A 17,791-nucleotide genomic window follows, 5' to 3' on the forward strand; every position below is an offset into this window, starting at 1 on the left:
AGGCAGGGCGGCCGGGGCCCGGGGAGGGGGCGGCGGGGCGGGGGGCCCGGCCCGGCCCGGCCTCGGCCCCCCGCGGCCCCGCCATGGGCGTAGACTTCGACGTGAAGACCTTCTGCCACAACCTGCGGGCCACCAAGCCGCCCTACGAGTGCCCGGTGGGCACCTGCCGCAAGATCTACAAGAGCTACAGCGGGATCGAGTACCACCTGTACCACTATGACCACGACAACCCGCCCCTGCCCCAACACACCCCCCTGCGCAAGCACAAGAAGAAGGGGCGCCAGGCCCGCGCCGCCAACAAGCAGTCGCCCAGCCCCTCCGAGACCTCCCAGTCGCCCGGCCGAGAGGTGATGACCTACGCCCAGGCCCAGCGCATGGTGGAGGTGGACCTGCACGGCCGCGTTCACCGCATCAGCATCTTCGATAATCTCGACGTGGTGTCCGAGGACGAGGATGTTCCCGAGGAGGTGCCCGAGAATGGGAGCAATAAGGAGAACACGGAGACGCAGAGCGTCCCGCCCAAATCTGGGAAGCACAAGAACAAGGAGAAGCGCAAGGACTCCAACCACCATCACCACAACGCCTCGGCCAGCACTACCCCCAAGCTGCCCGAGGTGGTGTACCGAGAGCTGGAGCAGGACACCCCTGACGCCCCACCTCGTCCCACCTCGTACTACAGGTATTGTCCGTGTCTGGGTGCAAGGAGACTCCTAGGCTCATGCCCTGGGTTTGGAGGTGGAATTGGCCCCACTCTGTCTAGTGGCTTGCCTGTGGCTCCTGGAAATGGCCTTTGTCTGCCTCTCCCAGGTCTCACAGAACTAGCTGTTCCATGGCTTCAGGCTCCTGGGCCTCTGCCTGGTGTCACATCACAGTTCTGAGGGGTCTGCGCATCTACCGAGCTCTCAGTTGCTTAGGTCATTGCCAGCAGTTTGATTGCTGTGCTCTTTCGTTGCTGGAACAGCACCTAAAATCAAAACAAAACCCATATGTGTCCTTTTGCCTCTCAGTCTCTCTTTGGAGGTATGCTGAGATATTTTCAGAGCCCTTCAGCACCAAGGTGTACCTGTAGGATCTGTCTGTAGGCATACTTCTTAATTGTTTTCTTACAGTACTTTGTGAGAGATTTGGTGGATGCAGTGGCCCCAGTTAATACGTCAGGCAAGAGTTAACAGAGTCATGTAACCAGAATTAATGAAACATGGCACCTCCATGCATGGTTATCGTGTCTTGGTTGTGAGCCTGTTGTCTCCAGAGCATTAGCACCTGCTGGGTGGCCCATGCAGGCCCCTACCTTGTACTGATGAGTCTCCAAGGCCTGACCTTGCTCCTTAGACCAGTGTTGTTTTGTCTCCAAGCTGCTGTTGTGCCGCTGTGCTAGTCAGGGTGCAGCAGCACCTTCTGCTTGTGCACATTCCTGCCTTGTCCCTGTTTCTTTATTTTGGCTTATGGCTCAGCTGGAGCATTTTAACATTCCCTCAGTCACAGACAAATCCTGGAATTGGGGCTCAGCAGCTCCAAACGTGTCAAACATGCCCTTACTTTCCCATGCTGTCCTTCCAGGTACATTGAGAAGTCGGCAGAGGAGCTGGATGAGGAGGTGGAGTACGACATGGATGAGGAGGATTACATCTGGCTGGACATCATGAATGAGAGGCGGAAGAACGAAGGCGTGAGTCCTATTCCCCAGGAGATCTTTGAGTACCTGATGGACCGGCTAGAGAAGGAGTCCTACTTCGAGAGCCACAACAAGGGGGACCCAAACGCCTTGGTGGATGAGGATGCCGTCTGCTGCATTTGCAATGACGGGGAGTGTCAGAACAGCAACGTCATCCTCTTCTGCGACATGTGCAACCTGGCTGTGCACCAGGAGTGCTATGGGGTGCCCTACATCCCCGAGGGACAGTGGCTCTGCAGACGGTGCCTGCAGTCACCCTCACGCGCTGTGGACTGCGCCCTCTGCCCAAACAAGGGGGGAGCCTTCAAGCAGACAGACGATGGGCGCTGGGCACATGTGGTCTGTGCCCTCTGGATCCCCGAGGTGTGCTTTGCCAACACCGTCTTCCTGGAGCCCATCGACAGCATTGAGCACATCCCGCCCGCACGCTGGAAGCTGACCTGTTACATTTGCAAGCAGCGTGGCTCTGGGGCTTGCATCCAGTGTCACAAAGCCAATTGCTACACTGCCTTCCATGTCACCTGTGCCCAGCAGGCCGGGCTGTACATGAAGATGGAGCCCGTCAGGGAGACGGGTGCCAATGGTACCTCCTTCAGTGTGCGCAAAACTGCCTACTGCGACATCCACACACCGCCAGGTTCCGTGCGCAGGCTGCCCGCCCTCTCCCACAGTGAGGGGGAAGAGGAGGATGAGGAGGAAGAGGAGGAGGGGAAGGGCTGGAGTTCTGAGAAAGTCAAAAAAGCAAAGGCCAAGTCTAGGATCAAGATGAAGAAGGCGCGGAAGATCCTGGCAGAGAAACGAGCTGCAGCACCTGTGGTTTCCGTGCCCTGCATCCCCCCCCACAGGTATGACCTGTTGCCCTCCCTGGACTGGGGAGAAATTTCTCCTTTCCTCCATGCTTTGTGTCCTCCTTCCCATGTGGGCATTATCCTATTCGCCTCCCTAGCTTTTTGCACAGGTACTTTTCACTTTGTTGCTGCAGAGGGCTGTGGTGGTTACCTCTGCGAGTCCTGCAGAGAGGCAGGGCCATGCACTGCCCTGCAAAGGTGTCTGGGCCCTCGGCAGGGCAGGAAATAGTTGCTGTTAGTTTAACAGTAGAGAATGAACTGGGCGGGATGCGTCAGGAAGCAGCTGGAGGTTCCCAGCACTCCTTTCCTGTTGCGCTGACCTCAGGCACTGGAGTAAACGAGGCAGGGAGGAGGAGGGAACTGCTCTCCTTTCTGCTGAGGTCTGTTTTCTCCTGAGGCTGTGTCAGGCAAGACAGAAGTGTGGGAGTGATTCAGGCCTGGGAAACGGGCTAATCCCGGGGTTATTTTGGCTCTGGAGCAGAGAGGTCTGGGGTCGGGATCCCTGTGCTCTGCTGAGCAGAGCTCATCCATCCCAGCAGCCACGTACTCCTTGCTGGGCTTCCTCAGTGCACTCTGCCAGGCACAGCAGCTGCTGCTCCCTTTCAGCGCTGCCTGTTGGAGCAGGGCCGGGCAGCCGCGGGTGCTGAAAGCTGTGAGGAGGGGTGGCTGGAGAGCACCAGGACTCCTGCCTGCCAAGGAACACCGCGGTCCTAAGGCTGACTCCCCACTGTGAGGCCTCAAGAGGGGTTATGTTTCTGTCACATTCCACATCTGTGGTTTCATGGGAAGGTGCAAACACCCTGTAGTTACAGTTGCAACTGCTTTGTGCCTTGCTCTTGTTAGATTGTTGGTCTGGCTTGCAAATCCCAAAACAAGAGCATCTAAGAGCCTTGCCAGAATTTGTCTGTGTTTATAACTCTGGATGTCCTCAGCAGCATGTAAAAGCACATAAGGGCATCCTAGGATGTTTTTGGATCTCATTGTCACCCTGCAGCAGGTGACACTCAGTTGAGCATAGGTTGGGCATGGAAGCATTAGCCTTTGTGGTGGTGAGCCACCAATCCTGAGCTGCTGAGCTCTCCTTCCTGTGGCAGGAGCTGTGCTGGGGCTGTGGCCATGGGAGCCTGTCAAGACCCTTAGACCCTCAAGACTTATCTCCTGTGCACTAGGATAGGAGCACATGGAAGCCATGGGCTGTGCTCTCTGAGCAGCATTCTGGTGACTTGGGGAGGCAGGTCTGCCACAAGGCTGCTGGCTTTTTACCATGGTCTGTTTCTGTCCCAAACTTATGTTTTTGCTCACTTAGGGCTTGCTTCATAGCAAGGGCATCTTTTTCTTATGTGTGGACATGTTGGCAGTTTGTAGGGTCTTGCTGCTATTGCATTCACAGTGAAAATATACTGAGCTAGAATCCTGTTGGGATTAATTATTCTTCAGGGGCTGTTGCCAGAATGCCACATGTCTTCCTGTGGGAGCTGTGCTTGGCCAGTGATGGCGTATGAGGCTGCTGTCCCCAGTCTCTTCAGCTGAGGCTGATGCAGGTTGGGTCATCCCTTGCGAAAAGCTGTCCCTGGGCGGTGGGGAGATGCTGAGTGTTCATCCCTTTGTCACTCTACTAGCAGGGCATCTCTGTCCAACTCTGCTGAACAAGGCTGTCCCAGCCCCTCCGGACTATCTGCTGTTGTAGGAAGTAAGCAATCCCTTTTGTGGTGTTCTGGGCTGTTCAGGATAGTCTTGGATGGGACGTCTGTTGTACTCATGCCTCCTGCTCCCTTCTTGTGCTTTGCCAGGGTTTGAGTTTCTCTGATAGCATTTGGCCAGACACCCCCATCACAGCAAGTGGCCCTCAGCCAGGTAAATAATGGTTTTGGGGTAGTAGCACCATAACACTGGTGGTCTCAGAGACCATGGGAGCTGGTAAAGATCCAACACTCCAACACCCAGTGTGGCTGTCTTGCATCCCAACCTGCCTCAGGCTTTGCCTGAAAGTTGACAGGAAGTAGAAAGGAAAAGTGTGTTATGGAGGGGCAAGGCTGCACATTTCCTGGCATCCTCTGTTGTGCCTAGGCTGTGTGACTTGGTGTTACAGAAAATCCTGCCATGGAAAAGGATGTTCTCTGCCTGAGGAGCTTCTCAGCTCTGCTGGGATGGCCTTGCTGATACATGTTCCTAGCCAGGGCTGCTTCTGCAGCAGCCAGGCTTGATTTGTTGATTGACTCTGGTTCTTCTCATTTCCTCAGGCTCAGTAAGATTACAAACCGTTTAACCATCCAGAGGAAGAGCCAGTTCATGCAGAGGCTGCACAGCTACTGGACTCTGAAGAGACAGTCCCGCAATGGTGTCCCCCTGCTCCGCCGCCTTCAGACACACTTGCAGTCACAGAGAAACTGTGACCAGGTAAGGGCTGCTTGTTGTGGGGGCTGCAGGGAACCCTGGCTGTGTGCATGCTTCCTGCGCCTTTGGAGCTGTGGGCTTGGAGCCTTTGCTGCATGTAATGCCTGCAGGTGCAGAATGGGGGTCAGGGGTATGAGCTTTCAGATGAGGAAAGGGCAGCCCCAGCTGCTTTTGCTGCTTCACCTTCTCCTCCGCTCTCAGTGTTCAGAGAATTGCCAGGCAGCGACGCCACTGGCAGCCTGCCACAAGAAGGGAATCCTGCCCTCTCAAGCTGCCACACTGAAGGTATTTCCTTTCTTGTGCCTGCATTTAGCCAGTAGTGATGGCAAACCTTTCAGAAATGGCTCTAGTATGAGGCCACTGTGCCAGGCAGTGTTGAGAGAGATGGCCAGGGATCTCCAGAAACAGTCTGGACTGAACCAAGGCCTCTCTTCTAGTTTCTCATACTGCTCCAGGAGTGCTCCTTCTGGGTGCTGCTTCCAGCCCACAGTCAGCACTTCACAGATGTGAAATCTGATGCCAGGGAGGAAGATTTTTCTTCTGGCTCCCCATCTGAGCTGTAAATCTTTCTTTCTGAGCCCTCTGATGACTGTGACTGGGCAGGGGTTTCTCCTACCTTTGTCTGCTCTTATTTTTGCTGGAGAAGAGTTGAGGCTGCTTCTGTTCAGTTTTGGCTATAGCAGGATAAAAGCTGTAATTTTTTTGGTGCTCCAGAAATGAAAGCAAGTAGAGCTGTTGTTCCATTTTTGAGCTGTTGCACTTTGTCAGAGCTGTGAGCAGTAGCACAGACCTCTTGGGCAGCTGTAGGCAGTCAGTCGGTCATGTAAGGAAGAGTGTTTCCAGAGGCTGAGGATGTGCACCTCCTGATTTCATAAGGGCTTGATGACCAAGGGGCAAGTATTTAGCTCTTGCCAGAGGTGAGACTGAGTGACCTGCCTAGGTTACAAAAAAGGAGCTGTGACCTTTGCTGCACCAGCAGGTCAGGCATGGTGGTTCCCTTTGCCAGAGAAGAGCCCCAGCACGTGGTCAGGAAGGTGGAGATGGGAGCGCATCTTCTATCAGCTCATGGTCTCTGATGTTCCCACAGAGAGACACTGAGGATAAGAACTGGGCCCTGAAGGAACAGCTGAAGTCATGGCAGCGCCTGCGCCATGACCTCGAGCGTGCGCGCTTGCTGGTGGAGCTGATACGCAAGCGGGAGAAGCTCAAGAGAGAGACGGTAACGACTGCCCCTCCTTGGGGAGCTGCTGGGGTGGGCATCAGCAGGGGCTCCTTAGAGTGCTCTAGGTGTGCCGGGGTCCCCTCGGCTGTGCTGCGCTCTGCTCCCATGGCTCCGAGCAAAGGTGGCTGCTCTGCAAGGCACAGGTGGGATGCACAGGTGCTGGAGCCGGTGTTTCACCTCTGCTCCCCAGAAATGGGGCTGAGGGGTGGTCCCTACCCCTCAGCAAGGAGAGGAGAGGGGTTGCTGTCCTGCAGGGCTGCACTGCTGCTCCCTGGAGACAGTCCCCACTGCCTGGCTAGGGCCAGGGGCTCAGCCCCGCTCTGTTCCTTTGTTTCAGATCAAAGTGCAGCAGGTGGCACTGGAAATGCAGCTGACCCCCTTCCTCATCCTCCTCCGCAAGACGCTTGAACAGCTGCAGGAGAAAGACACGGGCAACATCTTCAGTGAGCCGGTCCCTCTGTCTGAGGTAACAGAAATCTACGAAGTAAGAACCCCCTCCCCAGATTTCTATTTCACTCAAATTTGTCCCTTGCTCGTGCCAAGGGCTGCCCAGGGTGTGTTCTTGTCCAGAAGAGCCCTGAGCAGCCTGGTGCTGTGTCATGCCAGCGCCACTCTCTCACCAGAGGGGGTGTGCAGCAGTGCCCCTCCTGGGTGAGCCAAATGCAGAACAGCTGAGCTGGTGACAGCTGGGGCACAGCACTTGGTTCTTCCTCTGTGTGTGTTACTGGTGATATCCCAGGGTCTGTGAGCAGTTGGGGATTCCCACTGGGAAAGGCAAAGTGCCAGCCCTTAGCAGTCAGCATGCTCTTACCTGTCCTCTTGTGAAGGCCTCTGCTAGATGGCTGAGCACAGCAAAGAGATGGGTTTGACCCTTAGAGTGTCACTGCTACAGGCAGGGAAAATAATTCCTGAGACTGTCACTGAGTCCCTGCCTGGGAGCACGGCAAAAGTCCACGTGGTCTCTGCAAGGTTCTGGCAGCAGGTCAGCATGGAGGCATCTTAGCAGATGGGGAGGAAGGCTGCACCATCTCACCTGCCACCTGGACGGCTCTGTTTTACCTTTCTGCACTCACCTTCACCCCTGGGGCTGCATTTGCAGCACCCTCTCCAGGAAATAACGTGTAGCATACTGGATCCCAGCTGCCTGCAGGCAGGAGTTGAGGACAGGATGCTGGCATGTGTGCTGGAGCTGTAAAAATGCTTCGGAGTGCATATCCGCTCTAACAGGTTGAGCACAGCACATGGGCTTCCTAGTCCGGAGGCGTTGCTGTTCCTCAAGCTGCAAAAGCAGACGGCATTCCCCGATGTGCATTTGCGCAGAGCACAGGGAGTGATACCTGATTCCTTTAACAACTGTTTTCTTGGAGCAGGTACTGCTGACTGTGGCTCCTGGGCTCTTAACTCTGGCTCTTTCCTCATACAGGTCCCAGACTACCTGGATCACATCAAGAAGCCGATGGATTTTCAGACAATGAAGCAAAATCTAGAAGCCTATCGCTATCTGAATTTCGATGACTTTGAGGAGGATTTCAATCTGATCATTAACAACTGTTTGAAATACAATGCCAAAGACACGATCTTCTACCGGGCAGCCATCCGTCTGCGGGAGCAGGGAGGTGCCGTGCTCCGGCAGGCTCGCCGGCAAGCAGAGAAGATGGGCATTGACTTCGAGACAGGCATGCACTTCCCCCACTGTGTAACAGTGGAAGAGACTCAGATCCAAGACATTGAGGACGGTGGGTACTCGGTCCCTGTCCTGGGGTACGAGGGCTACTAAAAGGTAAAGCCTGGGCAGAGTCAAGGCACCCAAGAGTCTGAGCTGCCTCCTCTGGGAGGTTAAGTCAAATGCTGGGCTGTGTGTCCCCACTCCCTGGACACCTGGTGGTTTTGCTAGCCAGGTACTTACCAGCCCCATTAGGATGGTTCTAGGCAGTGGTTTGTCGGTGTGTCCTTTCTTTCCTGTTGCATCCTTGTTCCAGACAATGTGAACCCCAGTATTCCCCACACTCATCAGCCTGCTTTCTCCAGTAGTCCCAACTGCCTGAGTTCCAACGGGGCTCCTTCTCTTGGTCTTTTAGGATGACTTCCCTAAAGGGTCCACAGGTGTTTGGTGCCATGCCAGCTCCTTCTTCACCCTTTCAGGTAGAGGAGCTCCACTGAGTTCCCGATTTCTTTCATCCATCTGCTCCTCTTTGTTTCCCCAGAAGACGTGCGGCTGCTGCTCTCAGAGAATCAGAAGCACCTGCCATTGGAGGAGCAGCTGAAGATCCTACTGGAGCGGCTGGATGAGGTCAACGCTGGCAAGCAGAGCATAGGACGGTCCCGCCGGGCCAAGATGATCAAGAAGGAGATCACAGTGCTACGGCGAAAGCTCGCTCACCCGCGGGACCTGGGCCGGGAGGGGCTGGAGCGGCACAACTCCTCTGCCAGAGGAGTCCTGCAGTCCCACAACCCCTGTGAGAAGGACCTGCAGACAGACAGTGCTGCAGAGGAGAGCAGCAGCCAGGAGACTGGCAAAGGTAATACTCCCTCCAGAACTGCCAGTCTGAGGAGCCATGGAGAGCTGCCTCTGGACAGGCCTGTCTGGGGAGAGACTACCCTGGCAGGTGCTTCCTTAGGCAGGAGGACTGTGTGGGCTGCTCCCCACACACACCTTGCTCTTCACTCCATGGGAATGAGGCAGGTGGCCTCTTGTGGGACAGTCCCTTATCCCACATCCCCCTGTGGGGACTCCTTGTTGCCTGTAGTGCGTCCCTTACGGGTGGGTGCCAAGTATGATGTTTGTGCTTCCCCAGGCTCCCTCCCGGCCTGCTCACTGGATAGTTTGTAGAGAGCTGTGCCAGCCAAGCAGGGGGGATTGGATGAAGGAGGCCTCCTGTGTCTGAACAGCCTGATGTGTGTCTGCCCCTGGGGAGGGGGGTTTGGCAGGTTGTTGGTGTTTACTGCAGTCAGCAGTCACCTGGTGAATTCATCTCCTTATCAATCAAGGAACTGGATGCTGTTTCAGGGACTGACAGTTCCAGCTGTGTGATGTGGGGCATGAGGTGGATTGTTTCCTTCTGATAGGACCTACCAGCTTGGCCAGGAGCAGGCTGCCTTCGGTGCCGCTTCCTGCCAGAGGGCATGGGAAGGAGTTGCAGCAGCAGTGACTGCTGAACTCCAAATGCTTTCCCAGGGCTGAGAGTCGAACAGGCCAGCTGCCAGCTCCCTGGATGGAGATGCTGAGCTGAGCTCTGTGGGGAACACAGCAAAAGCACCAGGCAGAGCTACCATGTGTCACTGGGCATTTGCTACCTCTGCATCCCAGTCCTGTCATCTAATCACTGAAAAAGCAGGTTCTTCCTACAGTGAGGGAGGATCTTCTGAGATAGTGTTGCCCAGAAACAAAGCTGTTTCATGATACCACTGCCATGCATTGCCTGCCATCAGGGCTGCAGCTGACACCTTCTCCCTCTTCCAGGTCTGGGTCCCAATTCTTCTTCTACCCCAGCACATGAAGTTGGCAGGAGGACCTCCGTGCTCTTCTCCAAGAAGAACCCTAAAACTGCAGGCCCTCCAAAACGTCCAGGACGCCCCCCAAAGAATCGAGACAGCCAGATCCCTCCTGGGCATGGGAGCAGCCCCATTGGGCCCCCCCAGCTCCCAATAATGGGGTCCTCCCAGCGGCAGAGGAAGCGAGGGCGAAGCCCGCGTCCCAGCTCCAGCTCAGACAGTGACAGTGACAAATCCACGGAGGACACTACCATGGGTGAGTACAGCTGGGCAGCTGTGGTCCCACGGGCAGCACGTGGCAGGCTCTGGTGCAGTGGTAATGCTCTTTGTTGGGGTGTTTTTCAGACCTGCCAGCCAACGGTTTCAGCAGCGGGAACCAGCCCGTGAAGAAGAGCTTCCTGGTGTACCGCAATGACTGCAATCTGCCCCGGAGCAGCTCCGACTCAGAGTCCAGCAGCAGCAGTAGCAGCAGTGCTGCCTCAGACCGTACCAGGTACTGCCCCTGGCCCAGCTCTGCTGACAGCAGTGCTGCCCAGGGTAGCAGTGGGCAGCTCTCAGCTTTGAGTTTCTGGACGAGCACCCTGTTTGGTGGTCCCCATCTCGTTCATCCTGCAGCTCAGCTGCTAATCCATAGAAGTCTATGGGGTTTGTGCTTTTTTTAATGTAAACTCTAAAGGTGCAAGTGTGCAGCAAAGGGCTAGTAGGAAGCATTAACTAGGGAGTTCCCTGTTGGCATAGTGGCTGCTCTGTCATTGCCCCTTCCAGCAGCCTCCTGCCTGTGCCTCTAATTCGGATGAGGACACATCGTCTGGTCCTCCCAGGTGGAACTGGGTGAGGGTCTGGCTTGCACCCTGGCAGAAGCACCATCCCACCTTTCTGCCTGCTACCCCTGCCAAGTCCTTCCCGGTGCCAAGGCTGGCAGTTGGAGGCCACAAGCCCTGGTGTCCCACCAGCCTGGCCCTCTGGAAAACAGTTTCTCGAAGCTTAATGTGACTTCTGCTGATAGCTCTGTTCCCTGTCTCTGCAGCACAACGCCCTCCAAGCAGGGCAGAGGGAAACCCTCCTTCTCCCGAGTGAACTTCCCAGAGGACAGCAGTGAGGACACATCAGGGACAGAGAATGAGTCCTATTCCGTGGGCACGGGACGAGGTGTGGGGCATGGCAGTAAGTACTGTGGTACTGTGGCTGCACAGCTGTGTGCCTGGCTGGCACCATCACCTGGGGGGACACAGCTGACTGCCCTCTCCTCCTGTACAGTGGTGCGTAAGGGCATGGGGCGTGGCGCAGGGTGGCTGTCTGAGGATGAGGATTCTTCCCTGGATGCCCTGGACCTGGTGTGGGCTAAGTGCCGGGGTTACCCCTCCTACCCAGCGTTGGTGAGTACTGCCTGTTATCAGGACCTCCGAAACCCATGTCCCGTCCCTGCAGACTGGCTCTTGGGGTCCCCATTCTCCTCTCAGCCCTCTCCTGCTCGTTTTGCAGATCATTGACCCCAAGATGCCGCGGGAAGGCATGTTCCACCATGGGGTCCCCATCCCCGTGCCCCCCTTGGAGGTGCTGAAGCTGGGGGAACAGATGACTCAGGAAGCACGCGAGCACCTCTACCTTGTCCTCTTCTTTGACAACAAGCGCACTTGGTAAGGTCAGGGGGCCGAGGGCTTGGGGGGGGGGTCCCCAGAGACGATTGTAACCCTCAAACGAGGTGGCCCCCCGCTCTCCACAGGCAGTGGTTGCCCCGGACAAAGCTGGTGCCTCTGGGGGTGAACCAGGACCTGGACAAAGAGAAGATGCTGGAGGGCCGCAAGTCCAACATCCGCAAGTCGGTGCAAATCGCCTACCACCGCGCCATGCAGCACCGTAACAAGGTGCAGGGCGAGCAGAGCAGCGACTCCAGCGAGAGCGACTGAGCCGGTGCTGCCGACCGCACCCCCGCCGAATCTCAGGGCAAACGGGGCTCGGTGACCCCCACCCCGTGCAGCTGGCCTGCACCCACGGGGGGCCGGGGGACCGGGAGGGGTGGGGCCGGATCCCCGTGCCCCCCCCACTCTCCCATTCCCGGTGCCCGCTCCCCCCAGCCCGCCGCTCCCCGGGATGCTGTTCTGGCCGCCGCCGCGCCCCAGGGCGGCTCCCCGCGCCCCGCACCCCCGTGCTGCGCCCCACCCCTGGGCCCAGCCCCTGGCCGGCCCCGCGCTCGGACGTTGTTTGTATTTATTTTGAAGGAAGAAAAAAATCTATTGATTCTTAGAAAATAAACCTCCACTGCGGAGCCGCGGCCGCTGCGGGCTGGGAGGGAGCGGGAGTGGGAGCGGGGCGGGCATGTGCGGCGGCACCGGCCCCGCTTCCGGTCGCGAGCGGAAGCTGGGGCGGGGAGCGGCGGGCGCTCCGCCCGCGCGGGTTTCTTTATGGTGGGGATCGGCGGGGCCGGGCCGGGGACACGGGCTGGGACGCTGTGGGGAAGTGTGGGGCCGGGCCGGGGCTGTGGGGCAGCCGGCGGCGCAGCGCCGGGCGGTGCCTTGACCCGCCGCCCCCGCGGGCAGCTGCGCGCAGTTGCTCCCCCGCCCCCATGAAGCTGCGGGACGCCCCTTCCGCCTGCCCATCCCTGTGGCGCTGGTTGCCGTGCCCGCCTGCCGAGCTGCGCCTGGACCTGGTGCTCTCCTCGGGACAGAGCTTCCGGTGAGCCAGCCCGGGCGTCTCGGGTGTCCCCCGGCCCAGCTCGGCGTGTCCGAGCCGGTCCCGAACCCCCCCCCCCCCCCCCCGTGTGCGGCAGGTGGTGGGAGAGCAGCCCGGGGGCGTGGACGGGTGTGCTAGGGGGCCGCGTCTGGACACTGCGGCAGGATGGGGACCGACTCTGGTACACGGTGTACGGCGAGGATGATGAGCACGAGGGGGAGGAGGAGCGGGATGGGTGCCCCGCCAAAGCAGCGGAGTTGAACGCCTCAGAGACGGACCGGATCCTGCGTGACTACTTCCAGCTGGACGTGGGGCTGTCGGCCCTGTACCATGCCTGGGGGGCGGCCGACCCCCTGTTCCGCAAGGTGGCCAATGACTTCCCAGGTGAGGCGGCCCCACGGAGCTACAAGGGATGGCCATAGCACCTGCTCGGCGTCCCCTCACAGCGTCCTGCCCGCAGGGGTGCGGGTGCTGCGGCAGGACCCCGTCGAGTGCCTCTTCTCCTTCATCTGCACCTCCAACAACCACATTTCCCGCATCACTGCCATGATCGAACGCCTCTGCCAGGCCTTCGGCCGCCGTCTCTGCTGCCTCGGTTCCCGGCCCTTCCATGCCTTCCCATCCCTCTCGGCGCTCACAGGTCCACCACCACCTCGCAGCTGCCGCTGTCATATCGCCATGGCCTAGCCTGTGCCCACTCACGTATCTCTGCTGTGCCTCCCCCAGGTGCTGATGCCGAGGCCCGGCTGCGGGCGCTGGGCTTTGGGTACCGGGCCAAGTTTGTCTGCGGGAGTGCGCGGGCTATCGCTGAGGGGCTCGGCCCCGAGGGGCTGTGCCAGCTCCGCACCGCACCCTATGCCGAGGCCAGGAGGGTGCTGTGTGCCCTGCCTGGTGTAGGTGCCAAGGTGGGTGCCAGGATGGGGGTGGGACAGGGAGCAGAGACCAGCACTGGGGACTGACTGGGTGCTGCTGGTGGCAGGTGGCCGACTGTGTGTGCCTGCTGTCCCTGGACAAGGCAGAGGCAGTGCCTGTGGACACCCACGTATGGCACATTGCACGGCAGCGTTATGGCGTGGCATTGGGTGGCAAGAGCCTCACCCCCCGGGCCTACCAGGAGATCGGTGAGGGCAGGGCTGCATCCTGATGTGGGACCCTCAGGGATGGTGGATGGTGCAAGTGTACCCTCACCCTGGTGTTCACCCTCTTTCTGCAGGCGACTTCTTCCGGGAGCTGTGGGGCCCTCGTGCAGGCTGGGCGCAGGCAGTGAGTACCACCCCCTTCCTGGCACCCTTGCCCCCCACCCCAAGCCATGCCCACCCCATTATTTCCCCATTTCAGGTCCTGTTCTGTGCCGACCTCCGCAAGGGCCAGAAGCCAGCCGGCAGCCAGCATCAGGCCTGAGAGAGCTGAGGCTGGGGCAGCCATGGGGGTGGGCTCCTCTAGGGACACCCCAGGAGGAACAGAGACTTGAGTGAGACACTGCACCTGCTGCCAGCCTGGGAGTAGCCAGGGAGCTGCCTACACTCTGGAGAAGTGTGGGCAGCTGTCTGTTTCTTGCCCACTGTGTGCACGGGGGAAGCTGCTGCCCTGGGCAGTGAAGCTGCAGGGGGTCAGGGCTGTGTCCAGCTCCCTCAGTGCAGAGCTGAGCCAAGCACCTTTGGCCTCTTGCCTTTATTACAAGCAATAAAATAGAAACATCCATTTGGAAAATTGTCCTTGAACATGCTGGGGTTGGGGGTGTGGGACAGTGCCAGGCCAGGTGTGGAGGGAGGGAAGGGGTGTGGGAAGGGGCCTGGGACAAAGCCCCAAGCTGGGGGGGCTCTGTGGTGTGCTCCTGCCCCAACGCAGCCCCCCTGCTGTGAGGCTGCAGTGGGGGCAGCTCCACATAACCAGGACAAGCCAAGCAGGGTGCCTGCACACTATCTCCCCTGCTCCTGCACTGCAGAGCCCCCTACCCCACATGGCTGGACCCCCTTGGGCCCCCTTGGAGGCAGCTATGTGGGGCCGTGCTCAGTCTGGTGGGAAACGCTGAGCTCTGCTTGTGGGTGGGCGCCCACACTCTGACCCTGCAGGGAGGAACAGGGTGAGATCGTGGTGGCAGCCCTGAGGGGTCTGCGATGGGGATAGGGGGTTTGGGCCTCACCATTACTGGTCCCCCTGACCAGCGGTTCGCCGGGGCTCATGGGAGTTGTCTGCCCAGGGACATCCTGGCTGGTTCCCAGCTGCAGCTTTCTCATGTGTCTCACCACCGCCGTGGCGTTGAAAGCTTGCTACTGACCCCAGTGTCCATCAGCTGGTATGGGGTGCCTGAGGGGCTGCTGCACCCCCGAGCACCCACCAGCACCCCACACTCACCTTCCACTTGCTCTTTGCAAAATTCTTCTTGATCTGCTCACTCACTGACTGGTGGATGTTCTTGTCCAGGGCTGTGTCCCCAGCAATCCTGGAGCAAGACAGAAGTCAGCCAGGGCACCCCTATCCCCTGGCTGCTGTGGGGTGAGCTGGAGAGGAGGGCAGACAGCAATAGGTCTCCCCATTACCAGGGATGCTGCAGGGCTTGCTCACAGGTGAATCGTTTGCCAGGGTCCTTCTCCATCAGGTGCTGGATAAAGTCCTTAGCTGGAACAGAGCATGGAGCAGCTCTGAGTGTCCTCTATACCTCTGGGTACTGTGAAGCTGTGCCAGGCTCACAGGCCTCACTGCCCTGGTGTTCCCAGCTCACCTGAGTCTGAGATATCATCCCAGTAGGGTGAGTCGAACTCGTACTCAGCCTGCAGGATCTGCTCGAAGAGCTTGGCATCGTTCTCATCATAGAAAGGGGGGTAACCACAGAGCCTAGCGGGGAAGTGGGGAGGGGGCTGCTGATCCCAGGCAGCCCCAAGGTGCCAGGCCTCCAGGAGGGGAAGGGAGTGGGAGGGGGGATACATACAGGATGTAGGCGATGACTCCAATGGACCAGCAATCCACTGCTTTGCTGTAGGGCTTCTGTGCTAGCACCTCAGGGGCTGGGGGGGAAGGCAGTGGTAAGGGGGGACCCCAACCTGTGGGGGGATCCCAACCCCACACCTAGGGTGGTGGCAGCCCATGGTAGGCACTCACCCACATAGCCAGGGGTGCCGCAGGCTGTGGACATGACACTGCCACAGCCCTCGATCTTTGACAGCCCGAAGTCGCTGATCATGATCTTGGAGTCCTCATCCATGCTGTAATAGAGCAGGTTCTCGGGCTGCGAGGAGAGGAGGGTAGAGGGAGGGGTGACATTGGGGTCTCCTCCTGCCTGGTGCCATGACAGTGCTGTGTGTGTCCCCCCTCAGCTGCTCACCTTCAGGTCACGGTGGACGATACCCCTGTCATGCAGGTATTTGACGGCGTCGAGGATCTGCCGGATCAGGGCGCTGGCATCCCGCTCAGTGTAGAAGCCCTTCTCCACAATGCGGTCAAAGAGTTCCCCCCCCGAGACCCTGCAGGGATGGGCAGCACCTGTCAGCATGGCTCCCCCGCCCCTCAGGACCCCCACAACATCACTCACAGCTGCATGATGAGGTAGAGGTGGGTGCCACTCTCGTAGATGTCATCCAAGGCCACAATATTGGGGTGCTTGATTCTGCAGGGGGAGGCAGAGGGGGGTGGTGAGAGGGCACCGGGCTGCCCCCGTGCCAGCCCCCAGGGTACAAGGAGCAGCCAGGCTCTGCGCCGGAGGTCATCACGCGCTGCTGGCTATTTTGGGCACTGGCAATAACACAGCAACGAGTGCTGGCAGTGGGGGGCTGTGGGGGGGGGCACAGAGTGAAACCCCCACCCTGGTGCTGGGACAGCCCCTACTTGTGGAGGACGGCAATCTCGTTCTCAATGCTGGTCTCCTTTCCCTCCAGTGCCTTCTTGGCAATGCACTTGATGGCCACGAGCTTCCGTGTCGCCTTCTCCTCTGCCAGGACCACCTCGGAGAAGGCCCCCCTGCGGGGGTGAGGGATGAGCAGGGCACGGCGGCCACCAGCCGGAGCAGAGCTGCCGATGCCGCCATGCCACGATTGTCATGGCGACAGGCAGAAAGTCCAGCTATTTATAGGAGAAAAGCAAGCAGGAGCGGCTGGCTGGGATGGCCAGACATAGACCCCGCCAGCGATAGGATGCCTGGAACCCTCCACCCTCCCAGTGTGGCTGCACCATCCCCATATCAGGCAGGGTAAGGCTGTGGTGTTGCTGAGGTCGAGCTGTGCTGGGGCTGAGCCCCCATGTGGGCTGCAGTAGCTCTCTGCTGTGCCGTCCTGTAGCACCCAGGGCCACCCAGGAGCCAGCCAGAGCTGTAGGCAGTGCCCAGGTGGGGAAGAGACAGGAGGGACAGGCAGGGTGTTCGCGCTGTGCTGGGCCCTAAGCCCTGACATAATTAACTTGCTAATCCAGCCTAAGAGCCTTACCATGCTGTGGGCACTGCCAGGAACCCCTCTGCCAGCCAGGGGACCACCTTCAGGTACCCTCAGCACAGCCCAGGAACCAGCCAGTGCCAGAGGGAGGTGGCACCTGTGCCCTACAAGCATGTCCCCTCATATGCAAGTCCCACCTTGGGCAAAGATTTGAGCTGGTTCCATGTGGAAGGCTGGGCAAAGCCCGAGGGGCCAGACCCATCACCACAAGTGGGCTGTCACTGGTGCATCACCCCAGTCTGCAACTCACGTGCCCAGGACATCTCGGAAATCATAGATCCGCTGAATATCCTCGATCTTCTTCTTCCAGCTGGGCCCATCCTGCCCCAGCGGCATGGTGCCCTGTAGGGCCACCCACTCCCACCTGTGACACGAGTGGGAACAGGTCGTCAGCGTGCTGGGATGGCATGGGGACACGGGGATGACAGGGTGCTACGGGGCGGTGGTTGTCATCCTGGGGTGATGGGAACAAGCTGTGTCGACGCAGGAGTTTTGGCGCAGATTGTCCCAGTGGGGAAACGTGCTGGGACCCTCCCGATGCCCGCCTATGGGGCGGGTGCGGGGCGGGCAGGCAGCAGGAGAGCTCCAGACATACGCGTAGGTGCTCGGGGGGGTCCCCACCGCCATTCCCCGCGCCCGCCAGCCGGCACAGCGGCGCCGGGCGGGACACGCGTGGGAGCAGAGCTGCGTGGCGCGGGTGATGCGCAGCTCCACCGCAGCTACTCAGTGTCACGCGTGGGCACGCCGCCCCCGCCCCGGCCCGCCCTTACCGACGGCCCCGGCCCCGGGCCCCGCGGCGGAGCAGCGGCGACTCCTCCCGGCGCGGCGCCGCCGGACAGCGCTGACGTCACGGTGAGGGGCGGGCAATCGCGCGGCCGCTGCCAATGGGAGGGGGCGGCTCGGCCGCGGTGGGGAGGGGGGGACGATACGCGTGACCGCGGGCGCGCGTGGACACGCGGGAAAAGCTCGGGGAGGACAACACGCTCCCCCCGTGCATCTGTCGTGGGGATGGGAGGGCATTCCTTGGGTAGACACGAGTGGAGTTGCAGGACAGACCCAGCCCCGGCAC

At 59.4% G+C, this 17,791-nt stretch overlaps 3 protein-coding genes across 13 annotated transcripts; 2 read left to right on the forward strand and 1 right to left on the reverse strand.

Annotated features, from left to right (window-relative positions):
* The first annotated feature begins 13 nt into the window (after window positions 1–13).
* On the forward strand, window positions 14–11,884 carry BRPF1 (bromodomain and PHD finger containing 1). Of its 8 annotated transcripts, none has more exons than XM_059856594.1 (13): window positions 15–679; window positions 1,561–2,520; window positions 4,764–4,920; window positions 6,005–6,136; window positions 6,477–6,623; window positions 7,563–7,875; window positions 8,344–8,658; window positions 9,600–9,887; window positions 9,977–10,124; window positions 10,659–10,780; window positions 10,889–11,007; window positions 11,114–11,268; window positions 11,355–11,884. In XM_059856594.1, the coding sequence occupies exons 1-13, from the start codon at window positions 84–86 to the stop codon at window positions 11,536–11,538; spliced, it is 3,636 nt and encodes a 1,211-aa protein (XP_059712577.1). In that variant the 5' UTR covers window positions 15–83; the 3' UTR covers window positions 11,539–11,884. The 8 variants fall into 8 exon arrangements, with proteins under 8 accessions (XP_059712574.1, XP_059712582.1, XP_059712577.1 ...); XM_059856593.1 differs by having other exon boundaries at window positions 8,347–8,658; window positions 10,659–10,795; XM_059856592.1 differs by having other exon boundaries at window positions 16–679; window positions 10,659–10,795.
* Window positions 11,885–12,086: 202 nt separating this feature from the next.
* OGG1 (8-oxoguanine DNA glycosylase) lies at window positions 12,087–14,011 on the forward strand. Of its 3 annotated transcripts, XM_059856613.1 has the most exons (7): window positions 12,095–12,304; window positions 12,399–12,685; window positions 12,762–12,941; window positions 13,028–13,206; window positions 13,281–13,422; window positions 13,515–13,564; window positions 13,640–14,011. In XM_059856613.1, the coding sequence occupies exons 1-7, from the start codon at window positions 12,195–12,197 to the stop codon at window positions 13,700–13,702; spliced, it is 1,011 nt and encodes a 336-aa protein (XP_059712596.1). In that variant the 5' UTR covers window positions 12,095–12,194; the 3' UTR covers window positions 13,703–14,011. The 3 variants fall into 3 exon arrangements, 2 of the variants coding, with proteins under 2 accessions (XP_059712597.1, XP_059712596.1); XM_059856614.1 differs by lacking the exon at window positions 13,281–13,422 and having other exon boundaries at window positions 12,092–12,304; XR_009487893.1 differs by lacking the exons at window positions 13,028–13,206; window positions 13,281–13,422 and having other exon boundaries at window positions 12,087–12,304; window positions 12,762–13,027; window positions 13,640–13,727.
* CAMK1 (calcium/calmodulin dependent protein kinase I) lies at window positions 13,958–17,580 on the reverse strand. 2 transcript variants are annotated; one of them, XM_059856612.1, is made up of 12 exons: window positions 17,493–17,580; window positions 16,973–17,086; window positions 16,124–16,255; window positions 15,837–15,905; window positions 15,624–15,762; window positions 15,401–15,527; window positions 15,231–15,306; window positions 15,024–15,136; window positions 14,842–14,920; window positions 14,657–14,744; window positions 14,445–14,571; window positions 13,958–14,367 (listed from the first exon to the last, which is right to left on the reverse strand). In XM_059856612.1, exons 2-12 carry the CDS (start codon window positions 17,056–17,058, stop codon window positions 14,312–14,314), a joined length of 1,092 nt encoding a protein of 363 aa, XP_059712595.1. In that variant the 5' UTR covers window positions 17,059–17,086; window positions 17,493–17,580; the 3' UTR covers window positions 13,958–14,311. The 2 variants fall into 2 exon arrangements, with proteins under 2 accessions (XP_059712595.1, XP_059712594.1); XM_059856611.1 differs by having other exon boundaries at window positions 15,831–15,905.
* Window positions 17,581–17,791: the final 211 nt, after the last annotated feature.

This window comes from Haemorhous mexicanus, chromosome 11, assembly GCF_027477595.1.
Source record: "Haemorhous mexicanus isolate bHaeMex1 chromosome 11, bHaeMex1.pri, whole genome shotgun sequence".
NCBI classification, from domain to species: domain Eukaryota; kingdom Metazoa; phylum Chordata; class Aves; order Passeriformes; family Fringillidae; genus Haemorhous; species Haemorhous mexicanus.

Bases quoted from the DNA above. Each gene is read 5' to 3' on its own strand.
- BRPF1 (XM_059856590.1), top strand. From the start codon at position 84: ATGGGCGTAGACTTCGACGTGAAGACCTTCTGCCACAACCTGCGGGCC. The intron at 2,521-4,763 runs GTATGACCTGTT...TCATTTCCTCAG, and splicing joins CCCTGCATCCCCCCCCACAG to GCTCAGTAAGATTACAAACC. The intron at 7,876-8,343 runs GTGGGTACTCGG...TTGTTTCCCCAG, and splicing joins GATCCAAGACATTGAGGACG to AAGACGTGCGGCTGCTGCTC.
- OGG1 (XM_059856613.1), top strand. From the start codon at position 12,195: ATGAAGCTGCGGGACGCCCCTTCCGCCTGCCCATCCCTGTGGCGCTGG. The intron at 12,686-12,761 runs GTGAGGCGGCCC...TCCTGCCCGCAG, and splicing joins GGTGGCCAATGACTTCCCAG to GGGTGCGGGTGCTGCGGCAG. The intron at 13,207-13,280 runs GTGGGTGCCAGG...TGCTGGTGGCAG, and splicing joins TGCCTGGTGTAGGTGCCAAG to GTGGCCGACTGTGTGTGCCT.
- CAMK1 (XM_059856611.1), bottom strand. From the start codon at position 17,058: ATGCCGCTGGGGCAGGATGGGCCCAGCTGGAAGAAGAAGATCGAGGAT. The intron at 15,763-15,830 runs GTGAGTGATGTT...CCATCCCTGCAG, and splicing joins CTCTACCTCATCATGCAGCT to GGTCTCGGGGGGGGAACTCT. The intron at 14,572-14,656 runs GTGAGTGTGGGG...TGGGGTCAGTAG, and splicing joins TTGCAAAGAGCAAGTGGAAG to CAAGCTTTCAACGCCACGGC.